Source organism: Neolamprologus brichardi, chromosome 20 (assembly GCF_056152115.1).
Source record: "Neolamprologus brichardi isolate AB-2024 chromosome 20, ASM5615211v1, whole genome shotgun sequence".
Taxonomy (NCBI): domain Eukaryota; kingdom Metazoa; phylum Chordata; class Actinopteri; order Cichliformes; family Cichlidae; genus Neolamprologus; species Neolamprologus brichardi.
This window is the reverse complement of record NC_142123.1, coordinates 13,569,460-13,591,585: the sequence shown is the minus strand read 5'-3', so window position 1 is coordinate 13,591,585 and position 22,126 is coordinate 13,569,460. Positions and strand designations below refer to the sequence as shown.

Sequence of the window (22,126 nt, the reverse complement as noted above, 5' to 3'; positions counted from 1 at the left end):
TGGCAATGAGCTACAACATAAAGTAGGCTAAAATAGCAACGAAAACCAGAATTGGGCAAAGAATTCTCACTAATGCAGTGGCTATTTGAAAGAAAATGATATCAGTGCTTTTTTTTTTTTTTTAGCAGAAATGCACACGCCTAAGTTTGCTCATATATCTTTGCTTCAGAAAATATTTAGACTTTAGCATTTTTGTCACAATTTCTTGCGTTTGTGATGCAGGGTTTCCCTTGTAGGTGGTGCTACATCCCTCCTAAGGGGAGTTTTCTTATCCTAGCAGTCTGACATCGAGGACCTACAAAGCGCCTCTGTTTAAGCTTAGAAGAAATACCTTGCATAGCGAGTATGCTGTCTTACTCTTTTAAGATCTGCCACATCCTTCAATATCTGGGTTTCAGATAGTGACATATGGAGAGGAATGTGCCACATATGTGAATGGCTTGTTTCTGTTATCAGGACGGCTTCCAAAACAAAAGAGCAGCTTGACATGTGTTCCTGTTTTCTGTTCTCCATGGCCAGGCATCTTTAAATGCTTATGTGTAGGGACATCTGAGTCTGTAAGTGTGATTTCCTTCACACTCCTTCCTCCTTCCTTCAGGTTTGAAGAATCTAGAAAGAAGAATCTATATATCATAACACAAACTATAATGGAATATTATAATGGAGATGTCTGTCTCTCTCATTCTTTACTATAAACTATGGCCATTGGCTTCCCCTTTGCTTTTATTGTCCTTCCGGTGGGTCCAGTGTCAGAGCCAATTTTCAGTAAGGGGGCTAAGATGCGATCATTTGGGGTGGCACACATATATCACAGGAAATACAGGGCTATTTAAGCACCTGAACCACCTGTGAAATATTAGGAATGCAGGTAGTGGCAGAAAAGATCCATCTGCATCTAAAGGACAAAGGTCGCTCTTTTGAGGATGCTAATGTTCACATTTTGGACAGAGAAGACAGATGGTTTGAAAGAGGAGTGAAAGAAGCCATCTATGTCCACTGTGAACGACCATGTTTGAACAGAGGCGGGGGCTTATGACACCAGCTGTCTGCCATCTATAATCCAGTTTTGAGATCCCTTCCCAGACACCTTAACGCCCACTCACATCCTGGGACATTTGACCTCAGGAGATCACATGATAGGGTGGGGATAGATTCACCCAAAACCTTGGCTGATTGTGACCTACACATGTTTCCTTGGCTCGTGTGATTAGGTAGAGCAGGGGTGTCGAACTCCAGGCCTTGAGGGTACTTGGAAGGAACTTGGAAAGAAAAATGTCGGGACTTCTTTGAGTCTCCTTGAAGACATTTCACCTCTCAACCGAGAAGCTTCTTTGGTTCTAAGAGCGACTGGTGGAAAGTCCCAGATTTTAAGCCCTACGGGATCGTCCACAAGAGGGTCATGGATCCCTATTGATCCTCCACCTCACAGGTGTCGAACTCTAGGCCTCGAGGGCCAGTGTCCTGCAGGTTTTAGATCTCACCCTATGTCAACACACATGAATCAAATGACTAGTTCATTACAAGGCCTCTGGAGAACTTCAAGACATGTTGAAGAGGTCATTTAGCCATATAAATCAGCTGTGTTGGATCAAGGACGCATCTAAAACCTGCAGGACACCGGCCCTCGAGGCCTAGAGTTTCAACACCAGAATGTACCTGAAAATAAATGTCAGTATTATTATTTTCTTTTTTGGATAATAGCACTGCTGTGTTTGTTCTATATTATTGTTGTAAATGTTTATATGCTCGATATATTTTGAGGTAAGTACAGCATTAGATCATATTTTATAAGGATGTTATGTGTTTGTTTCTTCTCTGCCCGATCGTTCCTTTGTGTTGAAGAGGTTGTAGTCTTCGCGGGACTCGATCTACGTAGGCTGGGTTCCCAAAGGGACTTCTAGAACAGAAACTGATTTAGGGATCTGAACAGTTTTATAAAGGCTAAATTTGAGATTTTGATTTTTGATAAACTTATAAAAAAGTTACTCTTGACCTTTTTTTGGTTGAAGCTCTCAAACATTTCTTTACAGCTCATTTCTTTGTTTAGAAATAACGGCATGATGGGTAGTTGTTGTGAGAAGTGAACAGCTTCCTCAACCCACGCACGCAGTTTTTAATAAAACTGTCATATCCTCTACTGGGAGATGCACTAAACAAACAAAAAACAAATGTGCTTTAGAGATATCATGTGGGAAGCTGTTAGATGTTAACCAATGACTCATGTTAGGTCTGAGTCAGTTCTGGTCATCTCTTAAATTCCACTGGTTTTTACTACTATCAGAAAAGCCTCAGCAGATTAGTTCCCATCGCTTTCGACTCTCTCTCTCTGTGTCTCATTTACTTTGGTTTAGATTTCATACAGTGAAAGAAACCAAAGCTGTGTGCGGATTATGTTACTCAGGCCATTTGCACATGAGCAAAGTTCAGAAGAAAGAAGAATGCAGGCGTGCCAGTATTTGTGGCTTTGAACCGTGAGTGTGTTTGCGCGTCACTCTTCCTGGGCATATTGTTATGACAGACGGTCAGCGGACCCTTTTAAATGCAGGCTCTCCCTTCCTGTGATGGAATTCCTGCCATCAAAAAACATTCTCCCAAACAATCGCCATAATTAGAGCCCACGTTCTCTTGAACGGCGTTGGACACTGAGTGAATTATCTGGGGTTAAATAAAGATCATTGTAATAATGATATTACTCTAGTTCTGTAATTATCTCACAGTGGGACTTTTTGTTCTCATTAAAAACAAGATTTGCTTGTTATCCATGTGAGAGATCCATCCTGTGAAGAGTGATTTCTACTCTCTGTGGTTTGTTGTTAGAGATGGATCGCTGACAGAGAACACTTATTAAAAGAACAATATAAAAATGCATATTTTATTCCCTGTATTTCATAAATATATAGAGACACTATCATGTTTAATTTACTTTTTCTGTCATTTTAAAGTGAAGTCTGTGTATTTGTTTATAATTGTCTAACTCAGAGATTGCATGTGGTCTTGGTAGGTTGTACAATTCATTTATTTGTGCTTTTATTAGATGGATTTATAATTCACTGATATAAGTGATATATTCACTGATTTATCAGGGAAATGACTCGAGGCTTATATTTCTAAAAACAAAACAAACAAACAAAAAATCTGAGTAAATGTATTGGCGAAATAATTTAGGGACAACATAAAGCTAAAAAGCTCACTTTAGTATTTACGCTTACATCCCCGCAGCTTTTTCTGACAATCCTGGACCAACAAGCACTTTTTGTTTATGACTTTTAGATAACATATACACAGATGTAGCTAAATCATAAATTGGGTCTTTGACCCAGTATTTTGAGTTTTTTCTGGACTTAAATAGCTTCTGTTCATGTTCTTGAGTATCTTGTTTCCTAGTGCTTCTGAGTTTGCTATCTATGGTTCTTAGTGTCTTGTTTGATTGTCCAGTATTGTCCGATATTCTTCTCTGTGTCCTAATCAGCCTTGTCTGTCTGAGCTCTCCGTGTTCCCCAGGTGTGTCCTCTCAGCCCTCTAGTCTTCCCTGAGTATTTAAACACCCGGCGTGCTTCTGTTACTCATCACGTCCTCCCTCATAGCCTCATGTTGTGTGTGCTGCTGGCTATCTGGTCACGTGTAGCCAATTCGCACCTGTTCTGCTCTTTCATTATATTTTGTTAAATCTTTCTGTTTTTTGAGTCCAATCTTGTGAGCCCTGCTTCCAGCTTGCCACACAGCAGTGCCATGACATTTGCTAGCAAAAAGATGGAAAGCTACTAGGAGATATGCATACATATAAAATAAGTCATGGTTTGGTATCAAATTCAATTCCGTTTTATTTATACAGCGCCAAATCACAACAACAGTGGCCTCAAGCCGATTTGAGCTACTTCCTTTTCCCATGGTGGAAATACAGTTTATTTGCCGTCAGGTTTCACTGGGCTCAGACAGTGAAAGAAATAAAGAAATTAAGTAATTTGTCCTTTCACATGACATCAAACAAAGAAACAAAGAAACAGAAAACCCCACAAAGCACTCAGAGAACTCTACTGCTTTTTTTATTACCTTTCTGTTAATAATTGAATACTAACAATAACATTGTAACTAGTGGTTGGTGATTATCAGGAACGTACTGGAACCTTTAGTAGGCCATTTCTGGTCTGTGCAGCAGGGTGAAAGAAAAACTCAAACTCTTAGCTAGTGTGTGTGTTTTGGCAGAACAAAAAGTTACTCATATCAACCACCGCAAGGAGATAAGTCTTATTTCTTGGCCCTGAAATGTCATATTCATGTGTGTCTAACCAGTGAGTGGTTGGAACAGGATACAATAGTTTGTGTAACTTCTCGGTGAGGCGTTTATTCATGTCTCTGGTGAAAATGTAGAATGGTACGTTCTGTCACTCATACTATAAAACTACGGGCCACCATGGAGGTTGCGGCAGGGAGGGTGTGTGAGCGAGGTTGGAGTGAAAAGTTTGGGTGGAGCTGGGTCTGTGGCCACAGTGAGACCCTTTTATAGCTCCCGCTCACCACCGAGGGCTGCTTAAAAATTCACATGGTATATTTACACCTTTAACTTGTGACTTGCTGTTTGCTTATCACTGATTTTTGTTGAGGGAAAAATGTCTGTTTTCACAGACTTCATTCAAAGTTCTCTTGTCTCATTTTCCTCCAGATACACTCTGGCAATACAAGAGCCAAATGTATTTTAGTTTATCCTCTTTGAAACAATACTAACTTTAATCTCAGAACAGCGACGGCCCGCAATCATTTACCCTTTCCTCTGGAATGTGAGTTGGTTACTCATTTAAGGAATGCCGAGGTTAATGGAACCTCAGATAACAAGAACTGAGTGAAAAAAAACTTGATGAACTCAGCTATATAGCGTTTCTCTGGAGGAGCTGCTTCAGGCTGGATTCATCCCCACCAGAGAGACTCACCGCTGTATTTTTAGCAGCGGATAGGCGGCAATCATCTTACTCCTTTGGGTGTACAGCTTCCAACTTTCTGGTCACCAAGTTCTTTTGGTTTGTTTCCATGGAAACCAGACAAATGAGTCACTAAACAAGTTCAGCCAATTCTGCTCTCCAGTTTGGGAGGCGAGCCTTGGGTTTCCAGCTTGAGTCCACTCCCCCCACAATGAGGACTGGAAAATGAAAGTGGGGGAGAGTAAATGGAGCTTGGATCTTGGCTTACCTCCCAGTTTTGTTCTTACTTAACCTGCCCTTTGCGCCTCCCCCTTAGCCTCAGCTCTCCCACACTCCTCTTTTCTCACTTTTTACCTATCACTCATTTTAACCTCCACTCCTTATTCCTCATAATCGCTTTTCTTTTCCCACAATCCCACACTCCCCTGGCTAGTCTTTTCTGTCACCTCTCTGTAGAACTTGGCCTCGATCTCGCAAAATACATTTGCACACAGGCAGTTCGCAAGAGTAGAAAGACAGAAATTAAAATGATCTTAGCTTATTACCTAATCTGCTTACTGACCGTGGTTTGGAGGATTAGAGGAAGTTTGATTATCCTGTGGCCAATCTGCTCTCTGGATCTTGCATGGACGATCCATTACTGTAGTCCTACTGTTTTCAGGTCTTCCATTTTTTTCCCTCTGCACAGGCTCACTCAGACACACCCTTTCCCTTTTTCCACCACGGTCCCTCATTTCTCCCCCATCTTTAGCTCCCAGTGGGAGGAGGCTCAGCAAACTGGGAGCAGTGGATGACTGGCTGACTCACACTCGGCACACCCCACAGATGTGCAGGGTAGAGAGAAACACCAAGAATGTGTGTTTGTGTGTAAAAGCAGGAGCTGATTTATACCCTGTCCATGTTAATCCTGCTAACTGTTGTACTGCGAAAAAAGAGAAGAGGCTGAACTTTTTGCTGACCTGTTGTAAGTGACTCATACAGCCTGGTGTAAGTTCTGAATGAAGTCCTGCGTGCCAGCATAAACTGTTTATCTTAACTCTTAATAGCTGCTGATAACCTTTTCAAGTCCTTTTTTTGTTCATTTGAAAAACTTGAAGGAGAAGCAGGAGTTCATAAATTTCTACACTGTGTATGATGCAATGTGACTGCAACACAGTGTCTGCCTCAAACATGTACAGCTTAATCACATTTTTCTGTGTTTGCAACATCCTAGTGTCACCACCTATATAGACTGGAGTCCCATTTTTCTAAATGAGCTATCAGACATTGCCTATCACTCACTAAATGTCCTCACAGACTTTTTGAACACATTGGACATCAGTGCCCCTCGGGAGGAAGTTTATCACCTAAACCTCTGAGCACCAAGTTGCATCTGCACTATTTTACCCTGCATACACCAAAGTAACGCTTTGGCATATTGTGAGCGTCCACCACATAGTTTAACATTATAATCAAGCAGCAGTTTCACAGTCCTACCTTTGTTGAAAAAGGGTACTTTTGGCTTCTGTGCTGAGTAAAATATACATATTAGATAAGATGCAGCAGTCACAATACATAATTAAGTATTTGCACATGGCTGAACAGATCCTGACTAACTTTGTAGATGAAAGACTTTCCTTACTTTCATATGAATTTGCTCACGTGCTTTGTGCCTGACATGTGCACCCTTTTTGTATCTGTGTTAAAATACTGTGTGTAAGCCGGTGTTGGGCCAAAAAGGGTTGTTTTTCCCCTCCGATGTTTCCTGATATATTTTTCTCTGACCACTTCAGTTTTGGCTGTTAATTCTGCAGTGGGGTCTGGCAGTTGCAAGACTAACACACTTTGTAGATTTATGTTAGAATATCACAAGATAACTTGGTGCCGCCTCAGCACCCTGAACTTCAAGGCCTTTCCCACGACTCTCAGTGTCAGTGTGAATGAATGAAATGAATGCTTTTGTGATTTGAATTCAAAGTTTGCAAAGTGAAAATAGTATTTTTCTGTCCAAGGTCTTTCTTTTTTTTAGTGAACATGATTCATTAAAGGGAACTGTTGGTGTATTTTTCTGCTGCTATCGTGGGGTCCTACTGAAGGATTGCAGGCTAGAAAACAGGAGGTGCAGGTCTGGTGCATTTCTCCCACTCTTCCCATCCCCTAATTTTCTATGGGTTTTCTGGAATTCCTTAGCGCTCTGTGGTTTGTCTACTAAACTTCTTTCAGCTAGGCCATGAATTGCCTGGCTGCAGAGGTTAGCAGGCCCTCCAACAAAGGCTCAGACTGTCCGAGAGGACACTTTTACAACAGTTGGTAAGACTGGCACAAGGAGCTTCTCACAGCAGCCATGCTGCCACACACACTTTGCACCACAACAGCTTCGGGGGACTGGCAACTAGCACAAATCTGAAGATTCTGTCTTGTTGACAGCTGCAGTTGAGAAAGCAATCTGGATATAAATCTGGCAGGAAGATTAATGGTGCCGTCTGTGGAATGCTGCAGTGCAAAAACGTGACATTGCGATGATGAACGGGGCACTGATTTGTGATTTGTGTGTAATGAACCACAGCAGTTCAAAAACATTCCCAACCAATTATAAAATCTTTTGCAACTCACATTTCTATCGGCAACGCACCAGAAGTCGTTAACATAAACTGATGCAGTGAATCAGCTGATTCCAGACGAGAACAGTTTGTACCACAGCAGCTTCAGGAATTAGACTGATGCGAATGTAAATAAACTGGGACAGAGGACTTCACTGAGCTGCTTGGACATGGCATGGGAATGGCTGCCTTCTGCCTATAACTGGACAAGGTTAAAGAACTGCAGGTCACAAAGTGAATTTCTCAGAAGCTGAAAGAATTTCCTGCAGACTCTGATGTGTGGGAAGTTGATGGCGGGATGCCAGACAGCCATTGGTGTATGTGAATGGCAGTGAACCTTTTTTTTTTCCCCCAAATGTATGTTGAACATATATTTTGAAATTTCACAATTGTAAATATTGCTTGTCAGTATATTTTAAAACCAATATTTTACTATAAAGCTACATTAGCACAGGCCCATAGAGATTTAGAGAGGTCACTCCTCCCAGGAAAAAAGTAGTCCAGCACATGACCTCCTGTTAATCTGAAATTTGAGTCGAAGGTTTTGGTTTAATGTATGTGTAAATGATTTAACATGTCAACCTAGTGAAATATGGAGGTGCTGGTGCTTAGTCAGGCTGTTTTTTTTATGCTAACCTAAGCTGAAAGTTTGTTATAGCTTCCTTTAACACATGGATAAAGGCATTATATCTCTTGACAAAGAAGCAGTAGACATATTCTCTAAACTGTTGAACTATTAATTTGTTTTTTAAAGATTATTTTGGGGCATTTTTGCCTTTATTTGACAATGGAGCAGTAAAGACAAGCAAGCAGCAAACATGCAACAAAAAGCTAGGCTGCTGTACTCCAGCCATGTGGCATACTGTCATCTGCCCACCCGCTGAGCTACACTGGCTCCTCTGAACTAATAATTTAATAGAATAATGAAATAATACATAAGTCTTATCAGTTTAATCAATGGGTTTCTATGAATATCAGTCAAAACAATGGTTGATATGCTTATTTTGCCCTTAAAAGAAAAGCTGAAGACATTGACTGAAAGCAATCAAAATAAAATGTTGCCATTTTATTTTTTTCATAGTTGTTTTTCTTTCAGTTGTTTTTTAACTAAATGCCAGATTTTCAGTGGATCCGATCTCCTTGCTCTCCTTGCTCTCTGACACCACTTTGCCGTCCACCACAGTCTGAGTGACCGTCACCACTTGGATTTTCTTTAGGTCAACTGCATCTTCAAGGCTGGTAAAATGAAGAAATATAAAAAGGTTAGTCATACGGAGACAGAACAGAAATATATTTTCCACCTTTGAGTGATCTTTTCTTTGACATGATGAAATTGAGCAGTTGAAATTTAAATGATGGTAATAGGATTACATAGACACAGGTCAGTGGCATCTGCTTTCCATATCATTGCTGCTCCATGTTTGCATGAGGCTGCTTTAAATCAAATTTGCAAATGCACCCCCGAGATGAAGAAGGCTTCTGTCTCAGTGAGCGTATGTTGCATCCATACTTTCTGCTGCTTCACCTTAATACTCACTTTAAGTCTCCTTCACCATCCAGCAGCCTTCTGTACTCTGCAATCTCAGCCTCCAGCTTCACCTTGATGTTGAGGAGGGCCTCGTACTCATTCGTGTTTTGCTGGATGCTGCTGCGGATGTGTGCCAGTTCCTCCTGCAGACTCAGGATTATCTCATTGTATTTTTCCAGCTCTAAATTGTAACGCCTCTCAATGTCATGAAGGGCAGCCTCCAGGGACGCTTTCTGTGAAGAGATTAAGGAAAAGCACCATTGTAAACATTTTGTGGCTATCTTGCATTAGGTTAGTCTGGGCAATTGATATGTGTTAAACAGGAACACAAAGCTAGAGTTAGCTTCATGGTTTAGCCTAGAAATAAAGACTTGCATATAAAATTATGTACCAGCACTTCTGACAACCTGTGAAAAAATGCAATTAGTGAATTTTCGATGTGCTGATTGGTGAAATTTATTGTTTTTGAACAGAGCTAGGATCAACTTAATTTTTTTCTTGGCTGTAATGCCTGTCATACTCTGGAATTGCCAGGTGTGAACCAGGCTCAATCTATGAGAAGACCTAATGATGAGTATTTATAGTAAGGGAAGGGTCAAATCTCAACCCAGAACTGGAAACTAGTGACGTAACCAAGACTTACCAGACTATGTGCAGACTGGAGCTCAATTTCCAGTGCCTGATGCCGCCTCCTAGTTTCAGTCATTACACCTGCGGCCTCCTTCAGGGCTGTTGAGCTCTCTGTGACTTTGACCTCCACCTCTGTTATCTTAATAGAAGATTATATACATAAAGAATTTACTAATACTGTTCAACTCACAGTCAAGTAAAAAAAAAAAAAGAAGATGTTTTTCACCAGCCTAGTTTAGCTGTACCTGGGAGTTATGCCACGCTTCAAGCTCCTGCTGGTTCTGTAGCGCTATCTTCTCATACTTTGCTCTTATTTCCTCCATGATTCTGGCCAGGTCCTGTCCTTTTGGTGCATCAACATCCACATGGACCCCAGCCTGTGCGATTTGAACTCGCAATTCATCAACTTCCTGTTCGGGAGGAAATAGTCAGGGAGTGATTTCCTGAACATTTGGTTATTAGGATTTTCCTGTGCTAAGTGGTTAAGGAAAAATTTGTTTTAAATGTGCACTGTACTGTATTGGGGTTATCAGATTTTTCTCTTTGAACTGCTCTGCTGAACTTTATAATGATTGCATACTCTCTCATGGTTCTTCTTCAGGCTGATCAACTCCTCCTGGAGGGACTCGATTTCACTCTCCAGGTGCAAGCGAGTAACATTGGTGTCATCCAGGATCTTCCTCAGTCTTGAAACATCAGCCTCCACTGTCTGCCTCATGGACAACTCATACTCATACCTATGGAGATGGAGTGAATGCTAGATCTGCTCATGCTGGTGAAGCGATTACCTTCATTTTGCACAAAAATCTTGACACTCACTTGGTTCGTAAGTCATCTGAAGCCAGACTTGCGTTGTCAAGACTGATAGCATACTGGGCATTTGCCCTGGTCATGTCAAGAATCTAAAAAACAGTAATGGTATTTTTGGTGACATAACTGTATGAAGAGATCGTTCTGGTGGAAAGCAAACTGTGACTTTCAATTTGATGAGTTGCAAATGGTTGATACTGCTTAGCGATAGGAGCCCACAGGTAATAAATGTTGTGAAATCAGGTATTCAAGTGATATCTAGGACACTATAATAATAAACTTTATGTGTTAACAGTGACTCGATTGAACAATAGTATGTGGGATTTACAAGAAAAGAGTTGTAGTTGTTGTAGTTCTGGGTTCGTTTAACATTCTGAAAAAACTGAAATGCAAGAAAACTACAACTTAAGAATCATTTGTGAGAACTAGTATACCATAGCTACCTAAACCAATCCGGTCTTTAAGTGATGACCTGATGAAACCTGATTCCAGGCCCAAAGTACTCTGTGTTTAATAAGGCTGTTGTGTTTTAACATGTTTTAATGCTTTGTTTCTTGTTATATTTCATCTCAACAAGCCCCTAAAAACAGTCGGTAATCACTGTCGGCCTCTCTCGGTTTTTATTACCGCTAATCATTTTAAAGCTCAGATTTTAAAACCTTACAATGTAACTAAAGCCCAGCCCATGCAGCAGTATATTAATAACTAACCTCGTGTTGAGGATGGATTGTCTCTGTTGTTCTCCTGAATGAAGTTTGGTCCATGCCATGCGATTGCATTTGTCCCTAACCACCGGGAACCTTCACGTTAACTTTTATCGAGTGGAAAAAAGTTGGCGTTCATCCTCCAGCTTCACTGTTTATAATATGCTAACATAGCTGTGTCGCTAGCAATCACGTAGCACAGCGGTCCCCAACCCCCGGGCCTCCGACCGGTACCAGTCCGTGAGTCGTTTGGTACCGGGCCGCGAGAGCTGAGGCTTAGTTGGGAAATGTATGGTTTTCAGTGTTTTTATTGGTTTTCAGCGTTATTTTGTTATCGTTTTTATCGTTAACTCGGTTTTCTTTGGTCTTTTCACGTGTGTTATAAAATAATCTTCTTTTTTTCGGTACTGGTACTAGTTTTAATTTTGTTGTATTTATCTGCGACACCTTAAAGGCCGGTCCGTGAAAATATTTTTGGGCATAAACCGGTCCGTGGCGCAAAAAAGGTTGGGGACCGCTGCCTTAGATGCCTAGACTATCATCTAGATTAAATGTTTCATTGGCTCACCTGGGCCCTGAGGCCTTCGATGATAGTGTAGTACTTGCTGTAGTCCCTCCCTTCCAAGGGGCCTCTATTCTCAGTGGCCTCTCTGATCTTGACCTCCAGCACTGCATTGGCCTTCTCCAGATTCCTCACCGTCTCCAGATAGTTCGCCAGGCGGTCATTCAGGCGCTGCATGGCATGCTTCTCGTTTCCAATGCCCATGACTCCAGAAGTGGATCCAGAGGACAAGGACTGGTAGTCGTATCCTCCGCCAAAACCGCTGCCAACACGCGAACCATAGCTGGTACTGGAAATCTTGGTTCCACGGCCACCTGCCCCTCCAGTCACACTGTGGGCGTAGGAGGTTTCCATCCGTAGGGATCTGGGACCTCCAAGTGAACTTAAATCATAATTTTGAGAAGACTGGCGTCTAAGCTCCATTGGTAAAGGAAGTGTGCTGATCAATCAGAGTGAGAAATGGCACTGAGGAGAGTGGCAGCAGAGTGGAGTATGAAGGTGGAGTCTGAGGCCTTATATACAACTCTGAAAAGCAATATTTCTTCCTGAAACTCCTCTCCTATCTATATTAAATTGTTACCTTTGACCTTCTTGCTTAGACTTTGTCCTCTACCCACTCACTTCACAGGTAAAAAGTGTACTGACATTTTCATTTTGATAGTGTGGAAATAAACTGATAACCTGATATGACTCTCAGTGGACACAGTGAGGCTGGACATGTTCTATTTATTTATTTATTTATTTTTTTGAGATGGGGGAACAAATCTGTTTAAAAATGTTCTCTTTACTATAGATGCGCCCTGCAGTACTATAAATAAATAGAAATATATATTTGTTACACACCCTTGGATTGCACCTAACACCCACCCCCCAAAAGATACATGTATTACAAACATGTATAGTGTACTTACAAATTGAGCATGAAAAACACTGTGGGAGAGGGGAGTATACTGGTAAAGGAACATGAGCCCTTCTGGATGGGTCAGATCACACCTAATCTGAAAATTGAAAGCTTAATTTTTTTTTCTTGAATGGCTGCGATGCTGTTTTACTAACACTATCTTATTTTATTGGCAGAAAAACACCTGGCCCAAGCACTTGAAACCATGTGGTAGATCTCACTACAGCAGGCGTCACCATGACTACAAAACAAACGCGCACGCACAACCTACGCACTTGAAGTTGAGGATATCAGTTTTTCAAACATGACTGGTACGAATATATTAGCTTGTGTTGGCTGTGGCATGCTTCATTATGCGCCAAAGAAAAATAATCCAGGAAATGTAGGAAGAACAGGCGGATTTGATAAGGCACAAGCTAAAACACTGCACAGAATTTAAAATACTACTAGTAAGACTATTAATAATAATGTAAGCCTTCCAAATTTGCAAGGCAGACAATATGTTTACTGTGTCAAGTATAAATAATCAATCAAAACTGGTTGGTTTTACTATGCAGGGTTATTTGTTCATAGCGTTGGCTATTAATAGGTTATTAGAGTTTTTAACCCTGCAAAGTGATTGCCATAGCAATATCCATAAGCCTTAATGCTAATTGCTAACTATGCAGTTTAATCTAACAGAGCTGTATATGAGCACAGAGGAAGAGATAGAAATAAACTGAGAAGTGAGTTTCCATTTTCACACATGCATGAAAAATTTTAAAGGCTTGGTTAAGTTAGCAGTTGGCATTAAGTTAGCAACTTATTTCACATTTACAGTTAGGTCGTTTAGTGTTTCGGTGACCTGACAATGTTTTTTAAACCTCCAAAGTGGATTTTAAATCAAACAACCAAGATAAGATCGAGGTGCAGACTTTCAGCTTTAATTCAAAGGATTTAAATATTTCATGAATTGTTTAGGAATTACAGAAATTTCTTTTTAAACATAGGATTTCATATGATTTGACGTGTGTTGGATCGTGAATGGTTCATTTCTTCTCTGTACTTTTCTCATTTTAATCTTGGTCCATCCTCTTCTTGAGAATCGCAGCATCTCTAATCCTTACTCTCCTAACACAATTTTTCACAACTTTATGTTGTACATTTTTCTGAAAGTGTTTTTATAATAATCAGAAAATAGAATAGCCTTTTATTGTCATTGTACATGTACAACAAAATTGTGGGTGGGCTACACCAACTGTTCATGGAAAAATCAAAAATTGGTACATTAAAAAGACCAGACGCTCATCTGAAGCAGTAGATGCTTAGACCTAGAACAAGGGCTACTACAATGGGTTGGTTTCAGAACGTAAGTACTGGCACCAACTTTCACAGGTGTGGGGATTTTCTTACTTTCGTGATTCATAAAAGGTACAAACCGTGACAGAGAGGGAAAGTTGTGGTGCACTCACACACAATATCTATAATTATATCACAAGAAAAGTCAGACACTAAGTTGTAAAAGTAGGAATTATCTCAGTAATTTATTGCCCGTGAAGTGTTAAACCCTAAATACTCTAAACAGTCCAAACTGTATAACTTCAAATGGTAAATGTTGTAAAAGTCTGTCAGTACAATTCAGCTGAGGGGTTCAGTGAACGCTTTGGAAGAACCTGGAGCTCAATTATGCGAACAATGTTGTTATGTTATTCTTATCTCCTATTCCCATCCCCCTTTTTATGTTATTAATATTTTAAGCTGCTTCAGTGTGTGTTAATGGGAACAGGGGTTTGGGATTCCTGTTTACTTGTCTGCTCAGCAGACTAAACAAATCTGTATCTCAAGCGATTTCTGAATGAACGAGACGCCGTGATAGCAAGTATAATTTCAGATGGACTTTATTGAAATGTCTGAACATAACAGCAAAGCAGGCAGACATAACTGGACAGAAAGAAAACAAAAAAGATGATGAAATATAAAAATAATTTCATTTATTCTGAGAATTTTATGACTTTGAAATAACGTCTTGAATCTTTTTGTTTTTTTGAAAAAGTTCTCCAATTTTAAACTTTTGTAAACATCTGCATGTCGACACACAAACACATAAATAACTCATGATGAAATAAATAAAAAATGATTTTGTTTTCTTTTGATCCAGTTTTTTTAGCAGCCTGTGGGAGAGCTGTATACCCAGGAAGTAAAACTATTGGTAGAGACGGCTGAAGGGTCTTATTGTTGTTAGTGCTCTATCACTAAGAAGCAAAGAGGTAAAATTTGACCAGTTGTATGCTAGTGTTATAATGCTGTGACAGTGACAGGTGAGAGAATCAGCTGCTTGCTCCTTGCATTCAGAGGTTCTTGGTCTCTGTGCTGGAGGACACCACCTTGCCGTCCACCAGCGTCTTTGTGACGGTCATCACTTTTTTGGTCTTGGTCACTGTTGTTTTCTGCTCTTCCAGAGCATCCTGGAGCCTAAGTAAAAACATTAATACTCAGTTAACTTCCAGGTAGTTTCTACTTTTAGACTTCTAAATGATAGGAAAACTATCCTACGCACTTGAAGTCTCCACCGTCCAGCAGCCGTCGGTATGTTGCGATCTCAGCCTCCAGCTTCATCTTTGTGTTGAGCAGGGCCTCGTAATCCTGTGTCTGCAACTGGATTTTGCTTCGCAGCTGTGTGAGCTCTGCCTCCAGGCCCAGGATGATGGTGTTTAAAGACTCTATCTCCATGTTGTAACGGAGCTCCGTGTCCCTTAGCGTGCCCTCCAGAGAGGCTTTCTGTAAGCGACAAGAAGGGGTTACATTTTTACAGTAGACTCAGATTAGTGATGACAGCTCCATAGAGACAAATCACCGGAGTGCAACGCTTGTGTCAACAGAATACACCCGAGAGACTTGAAGTGAGAGTGCTGAGTTGGGCAATGTGGAGAGTTCAGATAAGCGTGTTTAGAGGTAAATGAGGGGCAGACTGCTCACCAGACTCTTCTGTGATTCCAGTTCAATATCCAGCGTTTGTATCTGTCTGCGCAGTTCGTGCACCTCTGTCTGGGCACCCTTCAGGGCCTCTGTGTTCTGGGTCACCTGTGTCTGCACTTCTGTTATCTGATTGAGGTTAAGAGACAAGTTAGTCAAGAGTTTATTTATTTAAAATTTTTTAACTTGATTTGTTTTTGCTAATTCAATTCAATTCAATTCAATTTTATTTATATAGCGCCAAATCACAACAAATGTCGCCTCATGATTACTTGAATTAATGGTGGTTTACCTGAGATTCATGCCATGCTTTCAGTTCTTCCTGGTTCTTCTTTGCCATCTTCTCATACTTGGCCCTGATTTCTGCCATGATCTGAGCCAGATCCTGGCCTTTAGGAGCGTCGACATCCACGTGGACTCCAGACTGGGCGATCTGGTTACGAAGCTCGATAACGTCCTAAAGAAAAAAAGAAAGTCAATAGAAAGTCACTCTTATTGTTTACCTCACCTAACTACTTTCAGGTCTATAGAATACTTCTTAATTCTTTTTCATTCTACTGCTTGAACTGAGTCATGACCCAGCGATGACCCTTAGCCTCTATCCAACCATAATCACACGCTTCGGTCAGGCAAATATACAGGTCTGTGCCTGAGTCCCTTAACACTTAATTTAATATTTCCCTCAGTAAACAAATGGTTGTGTTTTGGCTTATGCACTCAAATCATAGTCATTTGAAATCTTTGGAGCTTTCTCTGTTGCCAATTGTGGCTGGGAACCATTTTTACGATGAGGCTTCCCACAGAACTCACATGCAGATATTTCAGATTTCTTAAGCAACCTCTGCCTTCCCAGCAAAGTTTTCTAAAGACTGTTTTCCACAACATCCCACTCAAGGAGGTGTAGGATGTAGTCGTGGCTTTCACTGCATGTGGAACTTAAGCACATATGGTAGCAATGAGAAGGATTAATGAGATGAATAGATCTGCAAATAATATGTATATAATTATGCATCTTTCTGAGTTCGACTATGTTGAAAGCAGCACAAATATAGTCTATAGACCTGAATTAAATGTTTTATATTTGAAATTTTGTTTTTGAAATAAGTTAAAGTAATCAAACTCACATTTTCATGGTTTTTTTTGAGGTGGATGAGCTCCTCCTTCAGTGCTTCGATCTCACTCTCCAGGTTCATGCGGGTCAAGTTGGTATCATCGATGACTTTCCTCAGACCAACAATGTCGGCCTCCACAGACTGGCGGATGGCCAGCTCAGACTCATATCTAAACAGGACAGGGCAAAGCAGTCAGGATAACGTCAGAGTTTGGCGCAGCTGCTCACATTCACAGAGGCTTAATGAACTTAGTCTACCTGTAAATTTTTGTTAAATATTTTGCTACACTCATTTAGAGAGTTGCCGTACTTTGTCTTGAGTTGCTCATGATTATTTATGTGTTTGTGTGAACTGTGTATGTTTAGAAAATGTCAGTGTACATCATTATTTGGTCAGCGTATAATACTGTTAACTTTATGGTCAGCTCTGTTTGCAACTACACATAATTTATGACACAACTCCAGCAGTTGTGATTCAAAGGTGACGATTTACGACTACATGACTGATGACTGACTCCTCCTTTAGATCTTCACACTAGATTCGTCCTACAACCCATCCTGCACTAAAAGAGGGTGTGCCAGCAGTTGTCTATTTCAGTGTTTTACAATGTCAGCGGTAAAGCAGGCGGGTCTTACTTCACTCGGAAGTCATCAGCTGCCAGGCGAGCATTGTCGATGTTGAGAACCAGACGAGCATTGTCGATAGTGGCATCAAACACCTAGAATCGGATAACAAAAGAAAAACGTTATTTCAACTGCAAAGCTGAAATATGAGGCAGCTAACAGTAGAGCGAGCAATTACAAAAGAATCAACAAAGAGAGACAATGACTATTGTATATATTTTATTATTGTAGTTTTGTAATATTGCTTAAGAATATATTTTTCTTACTATTAGAATCACCTGAAGTTACCTGTAGTTTGAACTGGTAGTGTATAAAAATTTGAATATTATATTTAATATTATCATATATTGTACTTTGAAAAGTTAGATGAGAAGCTGAAGACTAGAATTACATTTGTTTGCTAAATGCTAAGCTATGGCTAACAGCCAGTTAGCCTAGCATAAAGCCTGAAAACAGCTGTACCTCAGAGCCTTTTAGCTTTGGTAAGACTTCATGTAAAGGGAAAAAAATATTATTATACCAACTTAATGACTAGGCTAGGTATTCTTTTTTTATTTTGCGTTTTTCAGTGCTGCTTGGCTAAGTCAACCAGCTGCTGGCTATCGCTATGCTATTAGCAAACAAACATCTTTGCTCAATCAAACTCAAAAAGCGTAGTTTAAAACTAGCCTGATGTTATATATAGATAAAAATAATTTTCTACTCATGCTATGTGTGCTGTTTAGTTTTAAGTTTTCATAGAAAACTATAAAAGTTTATTGGGGTTTACTGTTAGAGGATAAGTGCCACTATCTGTGTGTGTAAACGTGAATAGTGGCAGCTGCTTCAAAAACTAAAATGGTTGGAATATTTGTTCTAGCTGACAGATATGACAGATAAAGGCTGGGATGGATGGTAAGGGAGGTATGCAGAATGCGCCAATCAGTGGCTGCCGGGCTGTTGGTGCTAAGAAACAGGATCTTGTCGGCAGACAATTTGCATGAGGATGGTGGTGACTATGGCTGTGCCGGTGTGTTTGTGTGTGAGTTTGTTCACTTCACATGCAAGTCTGTGATATCGAGGGTAGTTGACTTTTCATGTCAGAACTAAATTTATTTTTAGACCCTGTTAAATCTCTGTGAGAATTTTTCGGGGTTTTTTTTGAGGTTATGGGTGATTTCTTTGCATCATTCCAGGTGAAATATTAGGCGTGTTCGACCTTTATCTGTTTGGCTAAGCTGAGGTCCTCGGTTGTTAGTAGAGCAAACAAAACCCAATTCCAGACAGCGTTTGATCTTATGTAATGTTTTGAGAAGTAAAGGATTGGGGGAAAAGCTGCTTATTCAAAAAAGAAATTTTCCGACCTTGATGCTAGTATCCTATTACAAAGATTAGACTACAAATATGTTTCCCCACAGTGATAAGATGCAGAGATACGCTATGCTACAGTCGAAAGTCCAGAATGTTCCATGTGGCAAGTCTGACTTAATGCTCTCAAATAGCAGTTTTGAATGTAGAATGTCAGGATTTTGTGCTTCAGGGATCCTGCTGTTTTTTTCTGTGGCACTCAATACAACGAAATCTGGAATAAATGATTAACATGTTTTTGCTGCATGAGTAGTACCTTTACTTTGAAATCTTGAAACTGTGTGGAAATTACAGCTGAACTGACTTCATAGCATTTGTCATTTAAGCATGAGTTAACATCCAGTCACTTATAAAATGCTGATAGATCCTTCTGTGTCTAATAAGTTTCCCTTTTATCTCTCACTTTCTGTTGGATGAACGCAGAGTAAAATTGTTAAAGTCACACTGTCAATTTAAGAAGACTAAACAAGGAGGGAAAGGGTAGTTAAGGATGGGAAGTATGGGGTTTAAGTAGTCGCAGGATTCTCTCTCTGGTTTCCTGTGTCTGTGACCCCTGATGATCCAGCATTCCTCCTCCATACTGTTTCCGGTCCAACCCTCAGCCCCCAGCTCAAAGCAGCAGTGGCGCTATGCCAAGCACTAGCAGGAATCCACTCTGTTAGGATTCTACAAACTATACGAGACCCTGAGATCTAATGGGGTTATATTTAGTCAAAAATATATAACCAATCAGGTACACTCACAACATCTTAAAATGTTTATCACAGCACATCTCATTCTGCTTTTCATGTTCATCTTCTTTCATCTTTCGTTCTTTTTTTATTAACACATAAACGGTCACATTCCCCTGTCTACCCTCGTCATCCCTCCCAACCCCATTTCCCTCCTCACCTTCCTCCGCAGGTCGTCCAGGATGGTCTGGTACTTGCTGTAGTCTCTGAAGTCGGGTCCACTCTTCTCCAGGGCCTCCTTGATCTTAATCTCCAGCTTGAGGTTGGCCTGCTCCAGGTTCCTCACCGTCTCCAGGTAACTGGCCAGGCGGTCATTCAGGTTCTGCATGGCAAACTTCTCGTTGCCCATGATGTCGGCGCTGTTCCCGCTCACCTGGATGCTGCTGGAGAAGCCTCCTGCTCCAGAGCAAGCTGCCATGCTGGATCCCAGCCCACTGCGGTAGCTGGAGGAGACGCTGATTTTGGTCCCACCGGCCCCACCATGAATGCTGCTGGATTTGTAGACCGGAGCAGAGGTGCGAGTGATGGACATAGCAGGAGCCCTGCTACTAGAGGAGGAGCGCACAGAGTATGTACTATGTCTGGAGGTTTGCATTGTCGCTATAGTGTGAGACTCAGTGAGAGAGACTGTCAGTAAGAGAGACAGAGGCACAGCCTGGGCAGGCAGAAATTGGAGCTCACAGACACAAGGCAGGAGGAGAGGGAAAGTTTTAAACTATATAAACCTTGTGGGCCCTCAGGTCCGCCCCTCTGACCACTCCTCCTAGCCTGTGTCACCTCCCTTTTTTTCCACTGGCCTCAGCCATACTTACTGCTCAGAACCTGCCTTTGTCCTTGAAGGCTCCCTAAGTTAGTAAATCTTGACTCTGTGGTATTCATTAACTTGATATTTGGTAGAATTATAAAACCTTTTTTTCCATATATGAGACTAGAGTGGCCTTAATTTTGGACTTTACTGACACAACAGTAAAGTCTAAGATTAGTTCTGCTTGTTAATTTTACTAACAAAACCTTTAAAGAGAATAAAACCCACACTGACAGTTAAGGAATGCCTAAAATAATATTAGGCCTGGGCACTCAATGTTTATTAACAATGGTTCCAACAGTCATAGGATCAACAGTACTGAGTTACATAAACAGCTATACCCCCTTTTGGCTCCACGTTAGACTCATCATAATCCCCACCCTATAGGAGTGACACACCCAAAAGTGACCCACAAATTCAGTGAGTGATCACATGCTCAAATGATGTCATCACTGCTCTAGTCATCGCAGCTGATGAGATCAGGTCATTTCACACCTACATTTCACACCTACACTTCTGCATTAGCTGTCGTTTAAAAATGTAATCTTTTGTGTTTGTCAGCACTCTTACTGATTTACCATAAACAAAACTCTCAATAAACATCTGCAATCATAGTATTTTATAAAAGCATTATTTGGGATCCAGCTAATTATTGTTAAAGGTATTTTTATACCATTCTAGGTGTCTGTTGGTTTGATGTGAAAGTACATTTTCAAATCTAACATACCACAAACACAACCCATGATCTTTGGTGTTTAAACCTGAATAAAAACCATCAGTTAAATGAGAAAAAAGTTTTCAAGGTGTTAGCTCCAGATGTTATGTGTACTACAGCATGTTATCTGTCCTGCTTAGCCGGATGTGTGCCTGATTGCCCCCCTCCCATAAAGGATATGGTCAAACAAAGGAACAATTCCGCAGTCTGGTTAGTAGATATGTAAGAATAATGACTTTTCTACACCAGTAAACATGCTTCAGGGGCCCCCCTGCAGCTTTTTAACACAAGAACATTCCAGACACATTCCTCTACTTGGTGGTCTTAAAACAAGGAATAACATCTTTTCTTTTCTTTGTTTTCTTCACAGTTTTACATAAACTGTACAGATATGCGTTCTATAATATGCGTCACTGTCAGATTTCTGTTTTGCAGAACAATTAATCAGTTTCATACGTAAAGTTATCTTCCTACGCACAGTCGTCTGTATCATCATCAACTTGTTCCCAGATAAAGATCCTGCTTAAGGTTTTGTTGTTCAGTATTATTGTTGCTCCACATTTTTCTGTTTGTTTTTTTTTTTTTAGGAAGAAATAATGCAGCAGGATATTAAAGGATAAAGGGCTCCTGACAAAATCAAAAATACTCTTGCTCTGCTGATGAGCCGGTAAACAAATAGATTCCTCGTAAGCATTGCAATAAAGTGGCTTCATAAGAAGCTCCTTCACAAATATGTATTTAAGCTTACCTGTAAGTCTCTGAGATATTTTGAGGGCAGTCAGTAGAAACTGAAGAACAGATACAAATCAAGCAAGAGAAAAGAGAGTAGACAAAAAACATGTTTCTGATCTACAAATAGATTTGAGAAATTTTATTTCTTCTGAAATTAGTAATTAGTAAATATACAAAACCAGCTAGGATCATTTTATGGATGACTGTTTTTTGTTTTGTTTTTTCCCACGGTTTTGTTTGTCTTGTAGTGGTGGAGAATGATTGTGCTTTGTCTGAATCTAATGGCTGCCACACCCAGCAGAAAAAACAAAGATTAAGGTTTGAGGATAATAGCTGACCATAGTATGTGTACATTATTTGTAAGGTGAATAACAGGGGTTACCTTAAGCCTGACACAACAACAACAACAACAACAACGTGGGTTTTGCGTTTTATTTTGAACACATAACGCAAGTACAGCACAGGACAAAATTAGCTAAACT

At 40.4% G+C, this 22,126-nt stretch overlaps 2 protein-coding genes across 2 annotated transcripts; both read right to left on the bottom strand.

Annotated features, from left to right (window-relative positions):
• Positions 1 to 8,481: 8,481 nt before the first annotated feature.
• LOC102775599 (keratin, type I cytoskeletal 18-like) lies at positions 8,482 to 12,197 on the bottom strand. Its single transcript, XM_006785261.3, has 7 exons — positions 11,733 to 12,197; positions 10,470 to 10,552; positions 10,231 to 10,387; positions 9,896 to 10,060; positions 9,664 to 9,789; positions 9,030 to 9,253; positions 8,482 to 8,728 (listed from the first exon to the last, which is right to left on the bottom strand). Exons 1-7 carry the CDS (start codon positions 12,147 to 12,149, stop codon positions 8,596 to 8,598), a joined length of 1,305 nt encoding a protein of 434 aa, XP_006785324.2. The 5' UTR covers positions 12,150 to 12,197; the 3' UTR covers positions 8,482 to 8,595.
• Positions 12,198 to 14,486: 2,289 nt separating this feature from the next.
• Positions 14,487 to 20,104, bottom strand: krt18a.1 (keratin 18a, tandem duplicate 1). Its single transcript, XM_006785262.3, has 7 exons — positions 19,553 to 20,104; positions 17,327 to 17,409; positions 16,704 to 16,860; positions 15,872 to 16,036; positions 15,583 to 15,708; positions 15,164 to 15,384; positions 14,487 to 15,078 (listed from the first exon to the last, which is right to left on the bottom strand). Exons 1-7 carry the CDS (start codon positions 19,985 to 19,987, stop codon positions 14,955 to 14,957), a joined length of 1,311 nt encoding a protein of 436 aa, XP_006785325.1. The 5' UTR covers positions 19,988 to 20,104; the 3' UTR covers positions 14,487 to 14,954.
• Between the last annotated feature and the right edge of the window lie 2,022 nt (positions 20,105 to 22,126).

What these genes read in the sequence shown, in the direction of transcription:
- LOC102775599 (XM_006785261.3), bottom strand. Translation starts at nt 12,149, where the DNA reads ATGGAGCTTAGACGCCAGTCTTCTCAAAATTATGATTTAAGTTCACTT. An exon ending in TCGAAGGCCTCAGGGCCCAG is followed by an intron (nt 10,553 to 11,732) that starts GTGAGCCAATGA and finishes ACTGTTTTTTAG; the next exon opens with ATTCTTGACATGACCAGGGC. An exon ending in TCCAGTCTGCACATAGTCTG is followed by an intron (nt 9,254 to 9,663) that starts GTAAGTCTTGGT and finishes ATCTCTTCACAG; the next exon opens with AAAGCGTCCCTGGAGGCTGC.
- krt18a.1 (XM_006785262.3), bottom strand. Translation starts at nt 19,987, where the DNA reads ATGCAAACCTCCAGACATAGTACATACTCTGTGCGCTCCTCCTCTAGT. An exon ending in AAGCATGGCATGAATCTCAG is followed by an intron (nt 15,709 to 15,871) that starts GTAAACCACCAT and finishes AACCTCAATCAG; the next exon opens with ATAACAGAAGTGCAGACACA. An exon ending in CTGGACGGTGGAGACTTCAA is followed by an intron (nt 15,079 to 15,163) that starts GTGCGTAGGATA and finishes GTTTTTACTTAG; the next exon opens with GCTCCAGGATGCTCTGGAAG.